Genomic DNA, 21565 nt, shown 5'->3' on the forward strand with positions numbered 1-21565 from the left:
GCCTTTCCCGCAGGCGGAGGGTGTTTGCACTCGATTTGCAACCCAAATCACTTTGCGCAATGCGGAGTTCGAATCCATTACCGTCAAGATCATGCCTGGGCGCAAGAGCACCCCAGCGCAGCGCACGAAGCTTGCGAATTTCAATAAGGAGCTCAAGGACTTCAAGGACTTTCAGCAATTAGTCGATGAGGCGACTATATGTATGGGCTTGAAGAAACTAGGCGACGCCCACAACGCCTTTTCAGCACACAGATTATGCATCGAAATCACTGGCCCAACGCGCGGTCACTTCTCACTGCTTGATCTGCCAGGCTTGATCCGCACGACCACTGATGTTCACACCAAGGAAGACCTCAAGTTCGTCAAAGACTTACACAACGAGGTCCTCGCCAACAAACGCGCGATCATTCTCGCTGTGATGCCTGCCACTGTCGATCTGGCCGTGCATGAGATTTTGTCCATCTGCAAGGAGCACGACCCAGCGGGAGCACGTACACTCGGCATAATCACGAAACCTGATAGACTTACATCAGGCTCAGAGCACGAGACGGCCTATCTCAACCTCTTCGCAGGGAAAGGCATCAAACTCGAGCTCGGTTGGTATGTGGTAATGAACCAACCCACACCTGGTAATGAGGAAGACTTCGAGCTGCGCTGCTCTCAGGAACAGACTTTTACCAGCACTGGTCGCTGGGAAACCATTGCATCTGATAGAAAGGGGATCAGCGCACTTCGTGATCAAGTATCGAAATTGAGGGTCGAGCAGCACAAGCGCGACCTCCCTGAACTGCGAGACGAGACCAAGAGGCTGCTTCGGAAGACTTTGGATGAACTGCAGGAGCTCGGAGGCAAGCGTACCGATGTCGACCAACAACGAAAGATCCTCAGAGACGTCAGCTTCAAGGTTTTCAACGTTGTGCGTGACGCAGTGGCCGGCAACTTCCACGATGAGTTTTTTCGCCCAACTGTTCTGAGTGGTTTGGAGATCGAACCTAGACACCTTTCTGCAGTCGTTGCGGATCTACAGGATCGCTTCGCTGCCCAGATCGGGATTTTTGGCCACAAATACCATTTCGCCCAGGACATGATGGCTTCTGGCACTGACACTTTAAGCAAGCACGACTGGAGCAAAGCTGATGGCATCGAAAAGACAAACAACGACATGGATCGTAAGGAAGCCATTGACTGGATCGCAAAACTACACAAGCGCACGCGTGGCTCTGAGCTTCCAGGAACACCGAGTACGTCACTGGTGTGGGATGCCTTTCACGAGCAGTCTGAGCCGTGGGAGAGGCTGGCCGAGCAGCACATCGTCCGAGTCGAAAGCGCTTGTACCGTCCTCGTGAAGGAGGTCATCCACGCGATAGCTCCGCCCGATCTTGTCAACAAGATCCTGGACTTCACAGATGACGACTTGCAGCGCCGTTTCGACTCGGCCCTGCGCCAGCTTAATCGGCTCGTGGACGACAAGAATCACTCGAACACCATGTGCGATCCGTCGTACCTGGCTAATGTGACGAAGCTGGCCAACTATAAGCTCGATAAAGAACTTGCTGCGACCGAAACTTCATCATACTCAGACCGCAACATGCATGTTGCCGCATTGAGTGTACGTCTCGGTTTGAATGACAACATCCGCAGCACTTCCGAGAACGCTCTGGACCATCTCTTGGCTCTCTACGAGGTACGTGACCCACCCACAACATCCTCGTGTTTTGCTAACAGGACCTTAGAGCAAGCGCACTGCTTTCATCATGAACGTCACAGAGCAGGTGGTCAATCGTCATCTCATTCGAGACCTCGCTGAAGATACCTTCTCTCCCAAAGCTGTAGACAATTTGTCCGACGAGCAGATCACCGCCATCGCAGCAGAGCCCATCAGCGTCACGAATCGGCGGAACGAGTTGGAGCGTCAGAAAGAGATCTTGGTGAACTCTCGAAACGTCTTCCAAGGTATGCTGCATCCCCACAAGCGCCCTGCAGAGGACCTCGATAGCGCCAATGCTGGTGGCGCAAAGAAGCGTATGGCTCGCAAGACGCTTCTGGACATCAGTCGTTGAGGTGTTCAATGTCATCGGACCTTGATGCCTCAGCACTTCATGCTGAGCCATGAGATATTGCATAAGCTCATCTTCTTGTTGTTGCGCAGTGGCACTACATCCCGTCTAGAAATACAGACAGTCTCTTCATCGAGCTACGCTGTTCTACGACGTACGAAATGCTTCCTAGAGCGATTGCAGATTTCAGAGACGAAATTCGCTGCAGCTCAGGTAGTTCCTGCTACTATATTCAGAGGAGTTTAGTACAGAGAAAAGTTCTTGATTGTTGTTCCAATCCAAGGTCTTCCTTTCTTATCACCTTCATCTCCGTCGCCAACAAAGCAAATGATCAATGAGCAAGTCTGCTTATTATCTTCACAGTGAACATCGCATCCGCTTGCCTATATCTTCTGTCGTTCTCGCTAGGTGCTATTTGGCCGGCTGATTCCCGAGTAAGCGACGAGCAACGGGTCTCCGTGGACCAATATGACTCGCGTCTTGTTGAAAGTTGTTCTCAGGCGGCTTGGAAACGTCGAGAGCGCGGCGAGAATCAATATTCTGTGCGACTTTTGGCACTTGTAGGTAGTTCAGTATAGCCTACTTAATTACTTTCCTTGCATACCTTCCCAGACCAAATGCTAACCAATGAAACTGTTTCCGGTGAGTGCACCGAATCGTGAGTTTCCTCGCGCTTTCTTCATTTCGATATACTAAGAATGGTCAGAGAGAAATTTGTTCATGATCGGAAGAATATCACTCACCAGACTTGGATTAATCCCCTTGCGCTCAAGCCGCTTTAGTTCCTTCTCACTCAAGCAGCTCGTATCGACATCGCTGCTATGCCAGTTCCCTTGCTTGTCATAAGTCCCGCTGCTAGTCTCAGAGCCTGTTTTGTAGGTAGTGGTGCTGCCTCCAGCTTCACTGCCGTGCTCACTATACTGTTCCACTTCAGTCTTCTTTAGGATACTCTTGATCGGAACTACCGGTTGAAGGCTTCCAGATCGTTGGGTACTTCCAGATCTATCGGTCGTGATGGTGTCACCATCGCTACTGTGGCTCGTGCTGAGTTTCGAACTGCTGCTTGTACTGCTGTTCTTGCGAATGCCCAATCCTGGATGCCGCTGTTCCTCTATCCGGGAAGGCAGTCTGCGCCGGGACACCATCTCACCGCGCTCGCTATCCCAGGCTAGTTCCTGCGTTTCGCTACGACTCAGGTGACCGCTCTCACCAAGAGCCTGGTTAAGGCCGGGATCCGAGTCCAAGGAGAAGCGCGGTTCTTCGGGCCAGGTCGGCAGGACGGATTCGGGTTCATAGTAAGCTTGTACTGCTTTGACGTGGCGTTCTTCGGAGTGGCGTTCCTGTGCGTAGACTACTCCAGCAGAAGACCGAGCAACAACAGGGCGAGAGAAGTTGACGTGTTTCTTGAACATTTCCTTGTGCATTGAGCGGCTGCTTCTTCGCTGGAGCGCTGGGTTCCCCAGTGTAGGAGAGTCCATCGTGCCCCAGGAGCTCCACTTTGGCCGTTCGACAGTAGCTAGCTCGGGCACGCTTGGTTCTTGGTAGCCAATAAAGGCAGTTCAGACGAGATGTGGTGCTGTGGCTGGGCTATGGCTTCCCGCTATGTCAGCCAGGCACCGCCCACTACGTAGCGATAAGATCTCTTCGACATATCCTCTCTCACGTTCCTCTACAGCAGGACAAGGAATGTGCTGCACCTGTCAATATTATGTGTGCAGCGTGCAGAGTGCTGCTCCGGTCGACGGCGACGTCACACGCTGAGCCGGACGAATGGGAAGCTTCATCCCTTCCTTCCGTACCATATTCCGTCTGTCTGGCTAGTGCCCAGGGCTCTGTTTGACTTCACCTCTGATCTCTGCTGAGAGCAGATCGATATCATGCTGTCCAATCGATGGACCCTGGTAAGCGCGAGGAGTGAGATTTCAGCTGGGGACAAACCACCAAGTACCTTTCCTCACCTGATAGCGACTTTTCCCGACATACCACGTAGCACATCTGCTGCTTCATTGGCAATGATGTGCTTCTCTGTGTAGAGTGGCAGTATGTGCATCCACAGTGAAAGGGCTTTTGGCCTCGATTATCGCATCCAATCGTACCAATAGTGGTTGTACCCGAAGCGTCTTTCATCAACAACTCTCTGCTTGTCGTTCGAGAAGCAAAAATGAACAAAGCCCGGCTGTCCCATTCTACTGCATTTTCTCAGACCGTATATTCCAAGACGGCTGCAGCGGTTAGGGCAGTCTTCACTGAAATGAAGGATTGTAGCAATCCCGAAGAACACAACAACTTGAAAGGTCAGCCATTGCCACCCGACCTGTTCCCCGTGGTCTCCTGATGGATGCGGACCCTTCTATCTTCTGGGACAATGCATAATGCCTGCCTAGTCGCAACACCACAGATATCATGGCTAGGATATGCCAGGTCCCGCACCACAGAAGACTCATTCTCCGCGTTGGAGCCCTGTATAAGGTATGCGGACTGCAAAGCCTATTTGGTAGTCCTTGTGGGTGTAGACCTCATACCATGTCAAAACCTGATGAGGAAGCTTCGCCGACCGTTGCTGATACATCGACACCCTAGCGCATGAAAGCAAAGTAAGGTCAGCCTTGCTTGGTGCAATGCCCAAGCTGACCACAACCTCGGAAGATCAGCCTATAAGAGGGCGACTGTCAACTCGACTTCCTAGCTGTAACTTCTGCAGTCTGTGGTATGACCAGCTCATCGTTGAAGACAATGAAGGGGTTGACTCGGCCTGATTTGACGATTTGATACGGCCGTAAATGCGAGTTGCGCATTTTCATCCCCGGCGAGCCCAATTTGCCTATGACATTAGCTCGTGGCGCTGATCTTTTGGACCTCGCTCATCAGCGCAAGAGCTGCAACCTGTGTGTTTGGCATGATTAGTACTTTAGGAGTGCTGTCAGCGCTGCGACCGATATTATTCACATAGCCTTTTTGAGCATCCCATGCTAGGGCTGAAGTGTAGCTGGCCACCCCAGTCTTTGGCAAAGCCAGTCTTCCGGGCTTCTCCTTTCGACAGCATGCACGACATTGTCAACTTTAGGCTCTGACTTTCGTGGTCTGAGAAATTCTGCTGAGCAGAGCCATACCAGCAGCTTGGGTCGGAACCGAATGCCTCTTTGTCGAAAAGCGCAATTCTCAGCGCGCGGGTTTTACGTGGGTGAATGTGTAAGCCAAAAATCTCTGTTTCGGTACACGATTGCGAGTGTGTTGAAGGCAAGCCAAGAGGATTGTCTTGGTAGCCATAGATGTGCCCAGCTATAGCGGAACGCGGTACTTTGCGCTCGCCACCAACAGGCCGGGGAGCTGACTCGTCTTGTCGTCGTCAATGCCATGTTTTAATGCCTGTCCAAAGAAAGTCATCTTGCTTGCCAACGTCAGAGTCGCGATCTGTGAAATACCAAGACCAAAGTCTAGACCTTCGAAGACTTGTCAATGCAGAGCAGAAAGCAAGAGGAAAAGTCAAAGAGCTCAGAGGAATTTGTTGGTGAGCCTCAGAAAGTCTCAAATCATTTGTATCGACCTCTCGGACTGCATATTACCGAGGACTTTCATGGGACGCTGATACGTACCCAATCCTCCGGGACAACCAAGTCCATGCCGCCGAATGGTATATGCACACACTAAAAATTTGATAGAATGCCGCTTCCGAACAGATATCATCATCAGGTATCTTTACTCATTCATGCTCGTCAAGTCACACCAGACCGCGCCGGGCCAGGTGCGTGCTGTGCCATTCGCAAAGCATATCAGGACCGAACGCCATCAAACTCTCTAAATTCGTGGGCCAGAAGTCGCGGTAGATCCTGGCCGTCATCAAAACCGTGAACGCTGGCAGACCCGGGCAGATTTTATGCGAAGGCGTGCTGCTGCTCAAACACCCTGGGAAACGCCTTGTATGATGTTCTGCGACGGTAGCTTCCCTCTTCGCAAGGCCTTGACCCGTGTGTTCGGAGACGTGCACCAATCGCGCAGGGAACGAAACTTTTTTGTCACATTTCGTGCGGGCCGCTTCACTCTTCTGGAGTGCTCAGGCCGCCGTGACTTTTCTTCTTGCCAACCTTCATTCCACTCAGGCGGCCGAGCTTTTTCCACATGCCAGAGTCACGCTTTGGACTTTGTGAATCACTCAAAGGCGGACTGACAGGCGATGTCATTGGGCTGTCTGCCGTCGGGCTGCCGGTGCTGCCGCTGTCGTCTGTCGCACCAGCCCCACTGACTGCTCCCGAACCGGACAGTGTAGCATCAGATCCGGATTCAGTCATTTGTGAGGTCGTGCTGCTTGAGGACGGCTGGGAGGTGGTAGGCAAAAGTTTCATGGAAAAGCGCGACTTGTGTGGCGATGTCAGCGGGAGAGGCGCAGATTGCCGGGTTCGTGTACCAGGTGAGTAAGAGTGGGCATGTGGTTCGACTGCTGACTGGGGATAGGTCTGGGGTGGCGGTGAATTTCGCTGCCCTTGTCTTGATCGCCGGGTGTACATGGATCGATCCTCGTATGTCCTGGATAGCATGGCCATGCTATCGTCCGATGTGTTGTATGGGCATGAGTTCACGGCAGCGACGGCAGTCTGTGGATATACGCTATTGAGGAAGGGGACCAGCACGGACTCTTCCATCAACTCGTAGATCTTCGCCACGGCCGGGTCCAGTGTTTCGGGCGATGGTGGCATTTCCTTGGGCTTCAAATTGATGATGGGATCCCGAACAGCGGAAGGCAAGTTCACTTCCCGTGAGCCGTTGGGCTGAATGTATGCCTCCACCAAGCGTTGCCAGAGCGCTTGAACATACTCGCGGTCCTTCGCGGGTGGTATCCCGTCTCCCTGCGCTCTCGACATCATCTTCGCGTAGTGCTTCTTGTAGCGTCCGGCGTCCATTGTGAACTCCAGCGTTTCCAGGCAGTGATTATTCGATAGATATGCCATGAAGGCGGCCAAAGTCCATGGCGGCGGTGATGTATTGGCCAATATCTCCCGTAGATTCGGTCTGCGTGGGCAGTACGGGCCATGGGCGCCCATGCCGGGTATCGCAACAGACAGCGGTCGGCCTGGAGCGTCCCCACCAGACATTGCGTCGTAGTCGTCGGCGCCGTACTCCACGGTGCTCACCGACGAGCTCGTAGAATACTTGCTGGACGATGTCGACGACGCAGAGGTAGACGACGAAGAAGTGTAGTGTGAAGAGCTCCTTCCTGATCGGCCAAGCATACTCTTTCCTCTTCTCCCACCAGTCAGACAAGCCTGCCGAAACGGCGCCTGTATCGACGCCAGTTTGGATTGGTGAGACGTGCTGTCTCACGGTCGTGTGTCGTTCGTTGACAGTGTTGGTGTTGTGCCCGTGCCGCCGTCTCGATAGCCGGTGGGCCGCTTCTGCCCAGCGCTGTTCGTCGCGGTGCAAAGCAACAGCCGAACGCCCACTGCAGCGTTCCACGAGCCGGCCCCAAGCAGCGGCGTGCAGGCCAGACCTCAAGGAGAAAGCGTCTCAAAGGCGTCCACGGCGTCGGCCACAGAAGTTTCACTGCGACACCGGATCGATGGTAGTAGCCGCGGGCAGTCGGCGGAATTGCTGGATCGTGCAGTGCCCGAGCAGACGAAGTGGGTGAATGCGATCGCTCGGTGTTAGTGCGCGGTGTGCTTGCCCCGCCGGTGCGTATGTGGTGTCGAATTTGTTATGAGCGGAATGTGAAGTCGCATCGAGGGCTCGTTGGGCAAGGCTGCGGCTCTATCTCGCACCAAGGAAGGCTTGGAGTGGCGTGCGAGAGCGGCCTGCTGACAGCACCTGGTCGCTGTCGACGATGGTACAGCAGTACATGAGACGGGCCCAGGGTCAGCGAAAGGAGGGCAGGGGCAGAGGGTGAACTCGGCCGTCTATTGCGCGCAGTGTACGTATCGTATAGGCCTGGGGGGAGGACTGAGAGACGGCCGACTAAGGCAAGCAGCAGAGAGGCAGCGGTCACTGGGTCGCAGGGAATGGAAACGCTAGAACGTCTTCGCACCTTCGACAATGCTTGGGCGTGGATGGCGGCCAATGACATCTTCACTCGTGAGCGGCACTAGACGACGCTAGAGCGCTAGCCCCGCTTGCCCCATCCGCCCCTCGCTGATTCGCTTGGGAGCGATCGAAGCTGGGTTGCACATCAAGGCTTCCATTCCTTCTCGAACAGTATGCGTCTCACATTGCCAGGCGGGCACACCGTGGCATTGCTGCTTGCAAATGCTGAACGCCGCCTGCCACGGCGTCATGCGCGCATTGTCTACTCGGCCCTGCCGAGCCATCTTTGTCGGCCAGAGCCGCATTTGCAGCCGATCGGCGATGAGGACAGCACGAAAGAGCCGCACCGCTCTCACGCAAGCAGAGCAAACGGGCAGGGGAGGGCCCACCCTGCTTGCATCATGGTCCCATGCAAGGCTCGAGCTTCTTCGTCGACAGGCTGCCCCTAGCAGCGGTTCCATGCAGATGGTGTACCACAGCGTGTCTTCGCGAGCGACACACGTGCGTCGACAAAGAATGCGAATCCATCGCGGTGAGCGAGAGCATGCAGTCACTCCCGTTGCTGGAGCTGCACCAGACCGCGCGCTTGCCGTCAGCCTCGCGCGCAACGTATCCGCAGGCTCACTCGCGGGAGCAGTGCAAGGATCGCAAGCCGCAAGCAGGGTGCTGCCACGGTGACTGGTGAGACGGCCGCGTTGCATGGAGGCTTCGATTGATTGTTCGAGAAGCCTGCCTCAATCGTTTAGCATGTGCCCCTCTGTACTCCTCCGTAGGCGCACAAGTCCCTGCCGCTTGGGCATTCCACTATCCGGCGGGACAAGAGGGACAAGAGATTTGCTTGTCTTGCTTTGGACAATGCGTCCGCGGTGCGCAAGCACCTGGGGACGCCTGTCTCAGAGAGGAAGCTCACGGCATTCGAGCAACGCCGACCAGACGAAGGATCTGTTTTTCCGTCTTGGGCTAATTCAAAATGCCTTGCGTGCCGACTTCACCTGGTCCTGCGCCAGAGGGCCGCGAGGGCTCTGCACGATCCCCATTGACCATGACCGTCACCGTCTGTCCTGTTGGCGACGGACGTCGCACCGTTGAGCCTGAGATCCACCTCAATGGAACACTTCGTCTCGAAAACCTGCCTCAAGAAGAAATCTTCGCGCGCCTCGGCCGATTTCTCGGTCTTCTGACTCGGTGTTCAACACCAGCTGTTCATACTGCGGACATTGCGTCCGAGCCCGGCTATTGCGCAACACGCAACGGCGTGGGCGCTATGTCGACGAGCCGAACTCCGCTCTGCACTAGGAAACGGGGCCACTCCAGCTCGCGGCTTTGATCATGGCAGCATGGAAAAGTGACTCAGATTGATGGAGAGCCGCGCCAGCCCTCACAAAGATCTGGCTACATAGCGCGCGCAACACAGCGACGCCCTGTTCCACCCGACATCTGGAGAATGCCACTCGGTTTGCATCGCACACGCCGGTTCAGAAGGAACGGGTATTGCGGCAGACATCCGCACGCAAATATGTGAATATGTCAACACGTCCAGATGAAGCGCGGCAAGGGGAATTGATTGAGGACAACCACGCCTAGTCACTCTCTAGCTGGCATTTCGTCCCGATTGCGTTGTGAATTTCACATCCTCATTCCGCACCTACCAGGTCTGGCATGTTCTTGCCCGCGCCCTAACTACGGCACACCAAGATCCTGCAAATCACCCGAGTGTAAACGGCAATACTGCATCGACAACGGATGAATTGCCCGCTCGTTGCGGGTAATTGGCAAAAGATATGCTGCCTGACATGTTCCATGTATTGCACGCGGTCATGCGTGCTTCGTCTGACCGCAGGACACGTAGCAGAGGGGAGATGTTTTGCCTGTACAGGAGCCAACAGCCTTTGCCGGCTCATGACATGGTCTCTGGACCCAGTAGTGTGGCACGCCAATTTGGACAAAAGAGCGTCTCGGCAGCAAACGAGCGCCCGCATCCGAGCGTTGCGAGGACGAACCGACAGCGCGAGATGGGCTCTTTCTCACATCATCATCACTACTACACCGTGCTACGAGACTGCTAGACCGCCTCCCTGTGGATCGATGATCTCGAACGTCCGTGAAGGCAGCGGGCCGAACGAGGTTGTATCCAGGCGGTCGGCACCATTGGAGGCAGGCAAGCACGTAAGAAATCGGGACGCGATGTATCGGCATTTGCTCTCACCTTTGACGGAGCTGGATGTTTTTCGCGATCGTGCCGTCCTTACTTGTATTACACAGCGGCATGCAAACGCTTGCATCTGCCGTTGGGCATCACAGTGCGATCGACAACGACAGCGAATCTCTCGTCCTTGCCTGATGAGAAGTTTGCTGGGGAGTGGCTGGGTGTGCGGATGCGCGGCTGCACACACGTTATATTGAAGCTGTGCAACGTGTGACACAATCCACGCCAGTCCAACGTGCCGTCCCGTGAGCTATCAGGCCATTGGTGATGATTGATCATATTAACGACATGTGAAAGTCTCCATGAATCGTGTAACTTCAATGGCGATGCTATATTCGTTGTGTACAGAGTCGAGGGCGTCTGACATCCCGACTCAACATCCATGCTCCACTCGCATATCACTCATACCGAAGAAGGAAGTCAGATACGTACGTGCTTTGAGACCTCGTAACGATCTTACACTTCCAAAAGCCGAGACAAACGACAACAACCAAGGCGCCTGCCGGCCCCGAGAGTTTGCTGGACAGGTTTACGTGCAGCTACGCTAACTAGCAACATCCCGAACAAGAACGAACCTAGGCGCGGATGCCAGCTCGGCCCCGCGACGTACATGCTCACGGCTTCTATGTGTATAACAACTTTCCATGATGGCAGTAGTGGTGTCCGTGGTGAAGGATCTAGAAACGTACAATATCCATGTGGAGAAGATTATAGAGTAACAGTGCATTAGTGCGCAGACTTCCATGTCAATCACAGATCTTGCGGGCTTACGCCGACAGGCTGATCTTCAATTGTGATACTATGTGTAGACATCGACGCCTTGGCAAGTGATGTCGAGCACTGTCTCCCTCTCAATCAATTGACATTGTCAACTGGGCGTTGCCAAAAATTGTGCGTCGGATTCAAAGACGACCATCGTTCGTCGGCTGATCTGCGGGCATATTCGAATATGTTTCGACAAGGAATATGGCTGTCAGACCTCATGTCACTTCGTGATCGATACTCGTTCCGGACCGAGCTTATTGAGTCTGGACGCGATCTCTTCGGTCGTGGTGGTCTCGGTTTGGTGGTCTAGGTTCAGTGGTCTTGCTTTGCCGCGAGAACATCTACAAGATTCAATAGAGGGATTGGGCTTTCATTCCCATGCATCGCCCCAATCATCATTGTCTTCTTCTACTGGCTTGGGCTTGGGCTTGGGGGCTGCGAGCGGTCTCGCAGTTGCTGTATTGGGCCTCGAATTTGCCGGGCTTGAGGCCTTGCTGTTGTTCGATGTTGACTTCGGAGTGAGCACCGACTTTTTGGTCAGTCCTTTCGGCAGCGGTGCTTTGCTGACTTTCTTCGCTTGCGCTTGCGCATGCAGCCAGCCCTCGAAATCAGGCTCCCCGCCATCATCGTAGGATATGCTGGGTTTCGACGCAGGCGGCTCGGCCCATGGATCTTCTTCAGTGGCTGTGGTGTCGTCCATGTCGCCCCATCCCGAGGCATCAAAATCTTCCTCAGCAGCTGGCGGTACCGATGATGTTCGCAGACCCGACGACACCTTGGGAACTTCGGGCGCCGATGCGGTTGTACTGTATGCAGGCCGAGCAGTGCTGCCGGCAGGAGTCGCTACCTCTGCAGCAGTAGGTTTCGCTCCGGTGCCGTTGGGCTGAATCTCACCAGTCGCAGTTCCCAATTTATTCGTGAATGACGAAATCGCCCATCCTGCCCATCCGCTGCCTGCTTGCTGTCCAGGCTGTGGTGTGCTCATCCTAGTCGCACCAACGGATGCGGCCTCGGGAGGCGGTAGAACGGTGTCTGGCATCGTAGCCTGATGCTTGCGTACACGATCGAGGTATATATTGAGGGTTTTGTTCGCCTGGTCACGTATCATCTTCTCCTTGTCGACCAATGAAGGACATAATGCGGGCAGCATCTTGGTCGCACAGTCGTCTTCACTGAACACATCCGCAGTAGCAGCCAGCGCCAGCAATGCAGCGTTACGCGCATGCACGAAAGGATCTCGAAGAGCGCGAGAGAAGGCTGCTGCGAGGACTTTCGCGCGAGATCCGACGCCGAGGTTCCTGGCAATTTTGCCGAGACAAATAGTGGTGTTGGTCCTGATGCCAGGCTGCTCATCATTCGCAGTCTTTGCCAGATGTCGAAGAAGCTCGCCATTGATGATGCGGTCCGACAGCTTGGGTACTACCACCAGTACAGCCTTGACTGTTTGTTCGCGAACCAACGGTGCCAAATCACCGAACCCTGTTACCATCTGTGGGAAGATCTTGTCACTGACGACCTTCTGGCTCAGGTGATCAATCATGTGCGGAAGATTGTCGAGTAGGCACACGCGTAACGCTCGATCTGAGCTTGTGAACAGCCGGATGATGATCGGAGTGATTTTGGAGTTGTATTCGTCCTCGGGAAGCTTTGGGGCTATGCGCATTGCCAGAGCGAATGGTCGTGGGCCACCACCACCAAACTCAACCGACTTTAGCAGCTCTGGCAGGACCTTCACCATGAAGAACTCTTCTGGAAACTGATTGGAATCAACTAGTTGTTCCAGCTCGCTGCCCATGCGTTAGCCCACCACCACGATTTTCTTTTCGAAGGCGCTCACCTGAACAACACATCTTTCTCATGATCGCTCTTGAGCCCCATATTGTCGATGCCATCAGTGAGTTGTATGAGGGGCGTGTCGAAGAAGCCACCATGTCGTGCCCCTTGATCCAGAAAGTGGGCTATGCTGAGTCGCATCTTCGGCGCTGCATGCGTAAGTCTTTTGTAGCTGTTCTGCATGTTTGTCGGGATGTTCTTGGTCGACCCAATTTGGTCCGTTCCAGAGAAGCCTCCATTGAAGACTTCGGTGACTAGAATGCCGTAGCAATATGAATCAACCGCATGCGTCGGACCCGATCGCACGCTGTCCCACCCACTCTTCACAATCTCAGGTGGAGAATAGCGCCCAATATCAGGGACTAGACTCCCTTGAGTGAAGATGACTGCGTCGTCCTCCTTCATTGAACTGAGCAGTTCTAGGCCGCCGAGTTTCCACTCCCCGCTTTCGCTTGTGAAGATTGAGCTTGCCCGAACATTGCCATGAACAGAGGCCGCCTCGTCGTTGATGAATTTCAGTGTTTTGGCAACATTGTGAAGTCCCCATTTTATGCTCTCCTCACTCAGCGCCTTCCGCCTCGTTGACCAGGTCAAAGGTGTGATGCGCTCCGTGGCAATGTAAATCACTGAGTCTGTCTACCTTGTTGTCTGGTAAGCCCGCGCCTTCTATTCCACTCGGACGAGCAGCACCCACCTCGACCGTATCCAGCACTTTCACCACGCCGGGATGTCGTATCGTCTTGAACTTGCGTACCGCGTTCCGAGCGATGGGCAATCGTGATCGATTCGCAGTGATGTCGAAGGTGAAGATGCTGCACTTAGAGCCATCTTCCTGCTCATAGTCAGTCTCTCCATCACAGTTCCGTCCAATAACACCATCGTGCTCACTCGTTTGGTCCCGTTCTGTAGAGTCCAGATGGACTGGTCGATGTCCACGCGATCGCCGAAGGTGTAGGGAAATGCTGGGCCTTGGGCAATGGAGGCCACAGCAGACTTGAGAAAGTTCATAGTATGAGCTCCAAAAGGTGACGGCTCTTTCCAGGCCGCGCGCACCACTGTCGCCAAAGATGAGTTCGGCCGCGACGAGAGTACAGCTGGTGGAAGTCGTTCGGAGTATTCCGCCAAGACGTCAGTCCCGCGCTAGTGGGAACCCCTGTCAAGTGCCCAAATAAACTGCTCCTGCCGACGCGACTTCAGATTGCGGTTGCTCGCCACACACAACATGACATGAACCTCCGCACGAGGCGGATGCACGCCGACACTGCCTCTTCCACGTTGAATCCAGGACTATCTCGCTGGAACTTTCACTCGTTATTGCTCGAGCCTTCCCGACGCGCTCGAGATCGCTGAAGTGATGCGGCACGTACTTCTCATATCCTGACGCGGGGCTCTGACTGGGCAACACACTTCGCCGTCCCATCAACACGCATAACAACGACAGCACTCGAATGGCTGGGCCGGGAGCTCACCCCTTTGAGCGGCAGCATGCCGGCGCCCAAGCCACGGTGGTACATGTAAGTCACTGTCCTTGCTCGTGAGACCCATGCAAAGATGAGAATCATGGTAAAAGGTCTGAAGGCGGTCGCTGTGAGGTTCTGGCTCTGCACTCAACCCCAGTAACCCGGCATTGACGACTGTTCAAAAACTGAAAAGAGCTGAGCGAAGCGGAACCTTATCATCACGAAAGAGCACATTGAGGAAGCCCACCACTAATGACAGCACGCAGGCTGGCGAGGACCGCGAAGAACTCTTCCCTGGTCGCAAAGTGAAATATCCAGAAGTGCGACCGCTTGCACATCCTTCGGTTCACAATGATCAACGTGCACAGGCAGCTCAGGGCCACGCCCTACCGCGAAGTTTTGGCGATGACGAGCCACCAGCTAATGTGCGGCATTCTTTTCGACGTGAACGTGACGAATCCAGCCCAGATTATACGAGAGGTCGGCAAGATGAGCGGCGAGGCATTCGCTATGATCAAGCGGGAAGCTCATATTCCGCGAGGCGACCATCGCCACCCCTCCGTACGAGCTCGAAGGACTACCCGGTCCTTGACCATTACACGCACCCTTCAAGGACCGTGTCTCCTCTGTCAAAGAGATTGCCAATCAAAGATATAAGTCGTCCTCTGATCCCTCGGAATCCATCGTGGACCAGACAGGATCACACACCGTTCGCGACTACAGCCACAATCCCTGCTTCAGTCCATCCGAATGGCATGCAGGGGATTTCCTCTGAGCGTTCCGACAGCGCAGATTTGCACTCGCATCGTCCGGAGCCACATGTGTTCATTGCAGCAGCAGATTTGCCCACCAAACCTTCCACGATTAAGCATCTCAAGAGGTTCTTCCGTAAATTCGGCATTCAAGCTGTGTTCATGGATTCCGCGGGTTTCTATATCACCTTCTTGGACACAAGCGCCGGTGTGCAACAATTAGTACGGTGCGCGAAGAGCACAGTCAACGCCGTTCTGTTCAGTCAATACCGTCTGCACCCGAAGCCCTACTACAAGTGCCAACGTGTCACAGACCTCCACCAACTCAGCGCGACTCCTGCTGCGGCACGTCCTCGATCGTCGTCACCTGGAATATCTATCCTCGGTCGAGCGGCAGGACCAGTCACATCTACGGTTCAGCACGGCTATGAAGATGTGGCAAACGAGGTTGCGCCATCAATTACCTTGCGACCTTTGAGTGCAAGCCCCGAAATTCAAGCTGAGACATTACCGACTGATCACGGCAAGGTCTCATATGACTTGCAAAGCGTTATTGCAGAGGTTGGTTTCAACTCGGTGCCACTACCTTCTGCTGAGACGCTGCCCAAGAATGCTGGCCAACCACGTAGCGATGATAACGCATCCATGATCAGCGGTACGACTTCCTCGAGTCGCTCCAGACTTACAAAATGCCATGTCTGTCGTGGCTTGGGAGGATCTATGTCAAGATGCGGGACATGCTCGTCCCATTACCACAAACATTGTCGTCCAAAGGGGTCCAAACCTGAAACTGCACAATTGCATTGGCAGTGCGAAAGATGTGTTCGGAAAGGCAAAGATCCATCGGTCAGAGTCCTTAGCAGCGAGTCGAACAAAACGAACGAAGTTGAAAGAAGGCTCCCAGAGCCGCAAACTGCGCAGCAGGAGATTCCAGACGCAATCGTCGACCTGGATACAGTTGACATGCGCGATGTAACTGCAGATACTGGTGGCAGTTTGGAGCTAGTGCGAGTTCATGTGCCCGCAGAGAAGGACAATGAGACCGCTGAACAGAGCAGAGAAAATCTCAAGCGACACGCCGCAGCCATGCAAGCAGAAGACATGACGGCGTATGATGACAGCAACGAGCCGAATCCTAAAAAGAGGGCTCGCACGGACACGCCAGGGCACATACCACAAGATGTTACTGAGCAATCACTAGCGCCCATGGATATCGATGAGCCCTTGCTTCCTCCCGCGTCGCACCATCTCGACTTCCCACCCGGCACCGTGGAGACAGCTACTACGGATGCCAACCAGCCCGCTCTGGCTCCGGCTCCTGTTTCTAACGTCGAACAGCCAGCGCGAGATGATAGCGGTGAGCTCGAGCTTGAGCTGTCGAAAGAAGCACAATTGCTAGTGGAAAAGAGCTTCGCAGCAATACCTGCATGTTCAAGCAATGTTGCGTCCACTAAGAAGTTCAAATTCACGCGCGTCAAGCTATCAGAAGTGCAGTCAAAAGCCTCCCACGCCGCTCCCGATAACTACGCCTCTGGCCTCACGCAGACAAGTCAGCAAGACAAGATCGTCGCGGATAACGCTTCTGATCACGCGTGCAAGGCAAGCCCCGCAGAGGCAGAAGCAGATCTACTGGGCCTATGGAAGGATGATCCCTCAGATCCAGGAGCTCTCGAATCTACCGAAGCAATCTCTGGGACGGCTTCATTGCTGCAGACACGAGAAGACACTTCCAGTGCAGCCTCGCCGGCCGACAGCGTGATACAGGCTGTGGCTGTGAAGTCGACGGGCCCAGCCAAAGCACGTCGATCAAGGTTGACAGCAATGAGATGCAGTGGCTGTGGCAAGAAAATACCTTTCCATCCATCTGGAAATTGTTCTTCATGCAGAGACAAGGCTGCCGAAGAATCACTCCGATCTGACGTACCCACTGCGCAAGGTGAGCATGAGCAGTCGCCAGCATGCATGGAAACAGCGGCAGAGCAAGTGGCGGAGCCTGAAGTAGTACACATTTCTGGCGCTATCACTGAGCAAGATGAGCGTGGACAATCAATACCAGCGGACACTGGAGCAGAACGTGGACGATCAAAGGCACAGCAACGTACCACATCAGGACTAGACGCAATAACTCCGGCAGTCGCCCCATCCGACTTTGCACACGACCACGTCACTCAATCCGTAAATGAGCCAACCGGTGTTTTTGAGAGCGGAGAAATATCAGCCGAGCATTCAAACACCCCATCGCGGGAAGCAGCACGGTCCAAATCGCCTTCTGCCGATGTCGAGCGCATCGACAGCCCTGAAGATGTCGAAGATGGCTTGACTAATGGAAACACCCTGAAGCCGAGGAAGTTTGGGCAGCGTCAAACTCAGAGAACGAAGGCGGCCGACGAACATGATCTAGGAGACTCCTTGCGTCGGCCGAAGAATACATACATGCGCCTTGTTGGAATGGCACTATGCGCTGCAGAAGAGCACACAGCTACCCCAAAGTGGGTCACGAATTGGGTCGCCAACAACATCCCCAATTATCATCTCAGCGAAGGAGACTGGGCGAAGCACATGGAAGCTGTGATGTGTCTAAATGCTACAGGACGGAGTGGCAAAATCATGTTGACGTCGGCAGAAGCGCAAATCGTAGAAGGAGGCAGACCCAAAACTAGGAAAATGTACAGCCTGCTTCCCGGATTGGAGGATCAGCTGGAGCACTGGGATGAGGTTCTACAGCAACCCAGATCGCCTATAACGTCGCGCAAGCAAGACATTACGGATCTTGCCACCACAGCGGTCAACGGCCGTGGTGTTCCGCAACAACATCGTGCTGTCGAAAAGCTTCCACCTCTCAAGCTCAGAGCGAATGCATCATCTCATGTGCCGAAGGCCAATGCAATGGATATACGTGACCGCGACACCGCAGACGCTGCATTCTCAGAATCGCATAGCTCAAATTCCGACACTGATCATCGCACACGCATTCGGCCAAGAATAGCCATATCGGCGACCGTTGCTGTGAATCACGAGCTAGATGACAGCTCAGAAGAAGATGTACCACTGATGAGTCGGCTGGGACATCATTCCCCGTCTGAGCAGTTGCCTTCTGCAGCAAATGCCCCAGCCAAGCGCGTTAATCGGTCTATCACTCCCGCTCCATCTGCTACTTTGCAAGAGCACGAGCACGTCGCTCCTGCAGTGGCTGCTGCTGACCGCCAAGATCCCGAAGCTCCCTTTCTCCACGAGGAAGAAGAGCTAGCGCTACTACAGATGATTGACAACGACAACAAGAACCGCATCCATTCGTCCCTATCCCTGTTTGCTGACCGCCCTCAATACGATCCGAAAAGCGACGACAAGCGACGAGCCAAAATGGCAGAAATCGCTCAGCGCCCGCGGCGAAAGGAAGTCTTTGGCAAACCCGCTGGACACTCTGTCCTTGGCTTCACGCCTCTTTTTCCACAGTGGTCCCGTCCTTCATCCGCTCTTGCTAGTGGCAGCGAGGCTGGTCCCCTTAGCAAGAGAACTGCCAACACTGGAAAACCCAAGTCTCGACTTCGGGAGCCCCGTCCGGATGGGACTCAAATTGAAGAGTTTGCGACTCTGGAGGACTTTCTGAACGTCCCTGACGATCTCGTTCCCGCGATTGTCGACAAGCAGCTGGTGTATCGTCACCGTTCGGGCATGTCGAGGACGATGTATAAGACGGGGATTTGAGTCCTCTGCATGTGTTTGTGTTCCTGGGTTTTACTTTCAGCTTTTGTTTTTTGCAGCAATACTTTTATGCACAGCGTTACGAGCGAGCATCTGGATAATGGGAAGTTTTGCATGAAACTGGCGTTCATGATGAATGACACATGTGGTTATGAAAAGGCGTGAGCCCAGCCGCGCTTGTTGGGCTGTCCATAGACGAAGGACATGTCTCATTCTAGCGTAATACGATAATTGAAAAGCGGTACGGGGCTTCTGTCTGATGCTACTTAGCATCTCCGCACTGATCAACCCTGTTCTCGTTCCTTCGCCTGTTCTCTCGACTTGACTTTCGCTTTGACGCCCGTCAGCATCGCCATGAAGTAGTATTTTATTTCCTCCTCATCCGGCATCTCCACCTCAATATCGAACTCCCGAAACAAAGTCCCCACCACTTTGTACAGAATTAACTGCGCCAGGTTCTTTCCCGGGCAAGTCCTCGCTCCGCCGCCCCAGGTGAGGTTATATCGCTCCATTTCTCGGACAGATTTACTGTCTGCAAGCCAGCGTTCGGGAATGAAATCTTCGGCATCAGGTCCGAAAATGACTGGGTTGCGGTGCAGAGATACTGGATTACAGCCTACACGGGTGCCGGGTGGGACGTGCAAAGAGTGGAGGTGGAGGCCACCGCTCTCGCTGGAAGGGACTGTGCGAGAGGGACTCATGCCGAGAACTGGATAGAGGCGTTGAGCTTCTTTGATTGCGGCTTGGGTGTATGCGAGATCGATGACTTCAGAGTGTGGGATCGGTCCTTCTGATTGTTGACGTGTTTCGGCCTCGACTTGTTCCCGAACAGCGGGATGTGAAGCTATCATCGCAATGGAAGAAATGAGTGCCGAAGTGGTCGTTTCGTGTCCCGCGCCAAAATTGGTCATGGCCATGCGTTTGAGGTACGTCAACGTGAATTCCGGCTTTTCTTTGTGCAAGTCGATCAGATCTGCGATCAGGTCATGTCTGTTATCCTTGGGAGGTTTTGGTTGTAAAGCTGCTGCAATGCGTTTCGTAATTTTGGAGTAGACCGGTGTGAAGAAAGGTTTGAAGGGTGCGGGCGTGACGAAGGTGACTGTCCACAGGCGGGCGAAGAGCCTGCCAGCGGCTTTCGAGTAGCTTTCTGCCATTACGGCCCAGGTGAAGAGACCAAACACAGATTTTCGGCGCCAATTCATGTACGCGTGACTGGAAGAGCCAAAATCGTTCTGTGCTTTGAGGTAACCTGGGGAGTAGGAGAGTACTATCGCGGAAAGGCATTCGACAGTGATGATATGCATCCACATTTTGAGGTCGACTTGAGAGCCTTCAAAGCTCTTGATTTGTGCGATGACTTTGATCAACACGTCGTCGACAGCTTTTTCGTATCTTTGCACGTTGTGCATCGAGTACAAGGGTCCAATAAGCCGACGCTGAAGTCTGTATCGATCCATGTCTCTTTCGGACAGGAGATCGAGAGTGTCGTGACAATGCAAATTGAACGAAGCGAAATCGAATTTGGGACGATTGAGAGACGTGGCTACTATACTGTTGTCAGAGCCGCGACGCGTGGCAGAGCCAGGACAGACAATTTGGGGAGTAGCTTTGGATCACATACAATAGAAATTTGACTTATCGTAGCCCTGTGTAGCGCCTATAGTCCACTATGAGCCATGGTTTCTACCAGCTCATTGTCCTGACTTTCTCTTTCAGTATCACAACTCACTGTAAATTTTCGCAAAAGCCTCTTTGCTGTCGAACCAGATCTCGTTTGGTCCAACTCTCACCGCAGGTCCATATTTACGATGGAGTGACTTGCCCAGACGCAACATGTCGCCATTACGGGCTTGATAGGCATACCAGACATTTGATATGGCGGCGAGTCTTGGACCGGGAACTTTCGCCAGCGGGTGGAAGAAGAGGCGGTAGATCACGAGAGAAGTGACAGAGAGAGCCAGGTACAGAATTGACTGCCAAAGGACTTTAAGCCCAGTGATGTAGATCGGGAACATGTAGTTGGAGGAAATAGATCGGCGCTCATGATTGATAGTTCATGATCGCCGGCAGGCTCGACGAAGCAGGAGAGGAAGTTGCGATTGTTGCGCCAAGCCATGTTTGCCTGAGGTTGCAACAACAGCTTACTCTCGTTCGAGACACATGTTCGCCCGGAGAGTATACAGATGAACGAATCTAGCATGAAAGGCTCTCGAAGCAATTCCAAAAGCGTGAATTTGCTGCTGTCTTGGATGACGCGCAGTACAGAGATACGAAGCGTGAACGTGTTGCCTGCTATCTCAACAAAAGCAATAGGCGCTGGCTCCGCGTCAACCACGATCGGCAGGGGTGGACGTGAAGGACAAGATAGCCTAATAGGGAGTGCAAAGCGTCAGCAAAACAGTGCTGCGTCACATTGGCGAGACAGATTGCGAACACTGCGTGACTCCTACTCTCGGGCTTTTTCGTCTGCTGTGGTGTGATGGTATCTTGAGGGGCTCCTCGACCAGCGGTCAATGAAAGACGGTGACATTTCAACGAGTCCATTAATGGTTCCCAATGCACCGAGTATCGGCGTCAACGGCAGCTCAGCGCAGTGTGCGGTATGCACATCGAACCATTGCGTGTCTCACATTCGCGAATGCGCGTTTTCCCCAATGCGAGAACGAGCAGCAGCAGACCCTGGCACGTGTGAATTATCGGGATTGCCCAAAATTAGCTTTATCGTTGGATCCCGCCAAGTCGACGTCGGACTTTGATGATAGAGGATCGATTGCTCCTGGT

General features: G+C 53.8%; 6 protein-coding genes across 6 annotated transcripts; 2 read left to right on the forward strand and 4 right to left on the reverse strand.

Moving 5' to 3' along the window:
* Positions 1-91: 91 nt before the first annotated feature.
* Positions 92-2060, forward strand: CKM354_000750900 (uncharacterized protein; the record flags this gene model as incomplete). The annotated part of the gene is made up of 2 exons (XM_044802859.1): positions 92-1684; positions 1734-2060. 2 exons carry the CDS (start codon positions 92-94, stop codon positions 2058-2060), a joined length of 1920 nt encoding a protein of 639 aa, XP_044658794.1.
* Positions 2061-2677: 617 nt separating this feature from the next.
* Positions 2678-3535, reverse strand: CKM354_000751000 (uncharacterized protein; the record flags this gene model as incomplete). Its single annotated transcript, XM_044802860.1, has 2 exons — positions 2678-2749; positions 2801-3535. The coding sequence occupies 2 exons, from the start codon at positions 3533-3535 to the stop codon at positions 2678-2680; spliced, it is 807 nt and encodes a 268-aa protein (XP_044658795.1).
* Positions 3536-6091: 2556 nt separating this feature from the next.
* Positions 6092-7282, reverse strand: CKM354_000751100 (uncharacterized protein; the record flags this gene model as incomplete). The annotated part of the gene is made up of 1 exon (XM_044802861.1): positions 6092-7282. One exon carries the CDS (start codon positions 7280-7282, stop codon positions 6092-6094), a length of 1191 nt encoding a protein of 396 aa, XP_044658796.1.
* Positions 7283-11407: 4125 nt separating this feature from the next.
* CKM354_000751200 (uncharacterized protein) lies at positions 11408-13878 on the reverse strand (the record flags this gene model as incomplete). The annotated part of the gene is made up of 4 exons (XM_044802862.1): positions 11408-12824; positions 12875-13506; positions 13565-13702; positions 13759-13878. The coding sequence occupies 4 exons, from the start codon at positions 13876-13878 to the stop codon at positions 11408-11410; spliced, it is 2307 nt and encodes a 768-aa protein (XP_044658797.1).
* Positions 13879-14318: 440 nt separating this feature from the next.
* On the forward strand, positions 14319-18787 carry CKM354_000751300 (uncharacterized protein; the record flags this gene model as incomplete). Its single annotated transcript, XM_044802863.1, has 2 exons — positions 14319-14384; positions 14597-18787. 2 exons carry the CDS (start codon positions 14319-14321, stop codon positions 18785-18787), a joined length of 4257 nt encoding a protein of 1418 aa, XP_044658798.1.
* Positions 18788-19068: 281 nt separating this feature from the next.
* Positions 19069-20799, reverse strand: CKM354_000751400 (uncharacterized protein; the record flags this gene model as incomplete). Its single annotated transcript, XM_044802864.1, has 3 exons — positions 19069-20330; positions 20406-20441; positions 20514-20799. The coding sequence occupies 3 exons, from the start codon at positions 20797-20799 to the stop codon at positions 19069-19071; spliced, it is 1584 nt and encodes a 527-aa protein (XP_044658799.1).
* Between the last annotated feature and the right edge of the window lie 766 nt (positions 20800-21565).

The sequence above is a fragment of the Cercospora kikuchii genome, assembly GCF_019650295.1.
Source record: "Cercospora kikuchii DNA, contig_00004, whole genome shotgun sequence".
NCBI lineage: Eukaryota > Fungi > Ascomycota > Dothideomycetes > Mycosphaerellales > Mycosphaerellaceae > Cercospora > Cercospora kikuchii.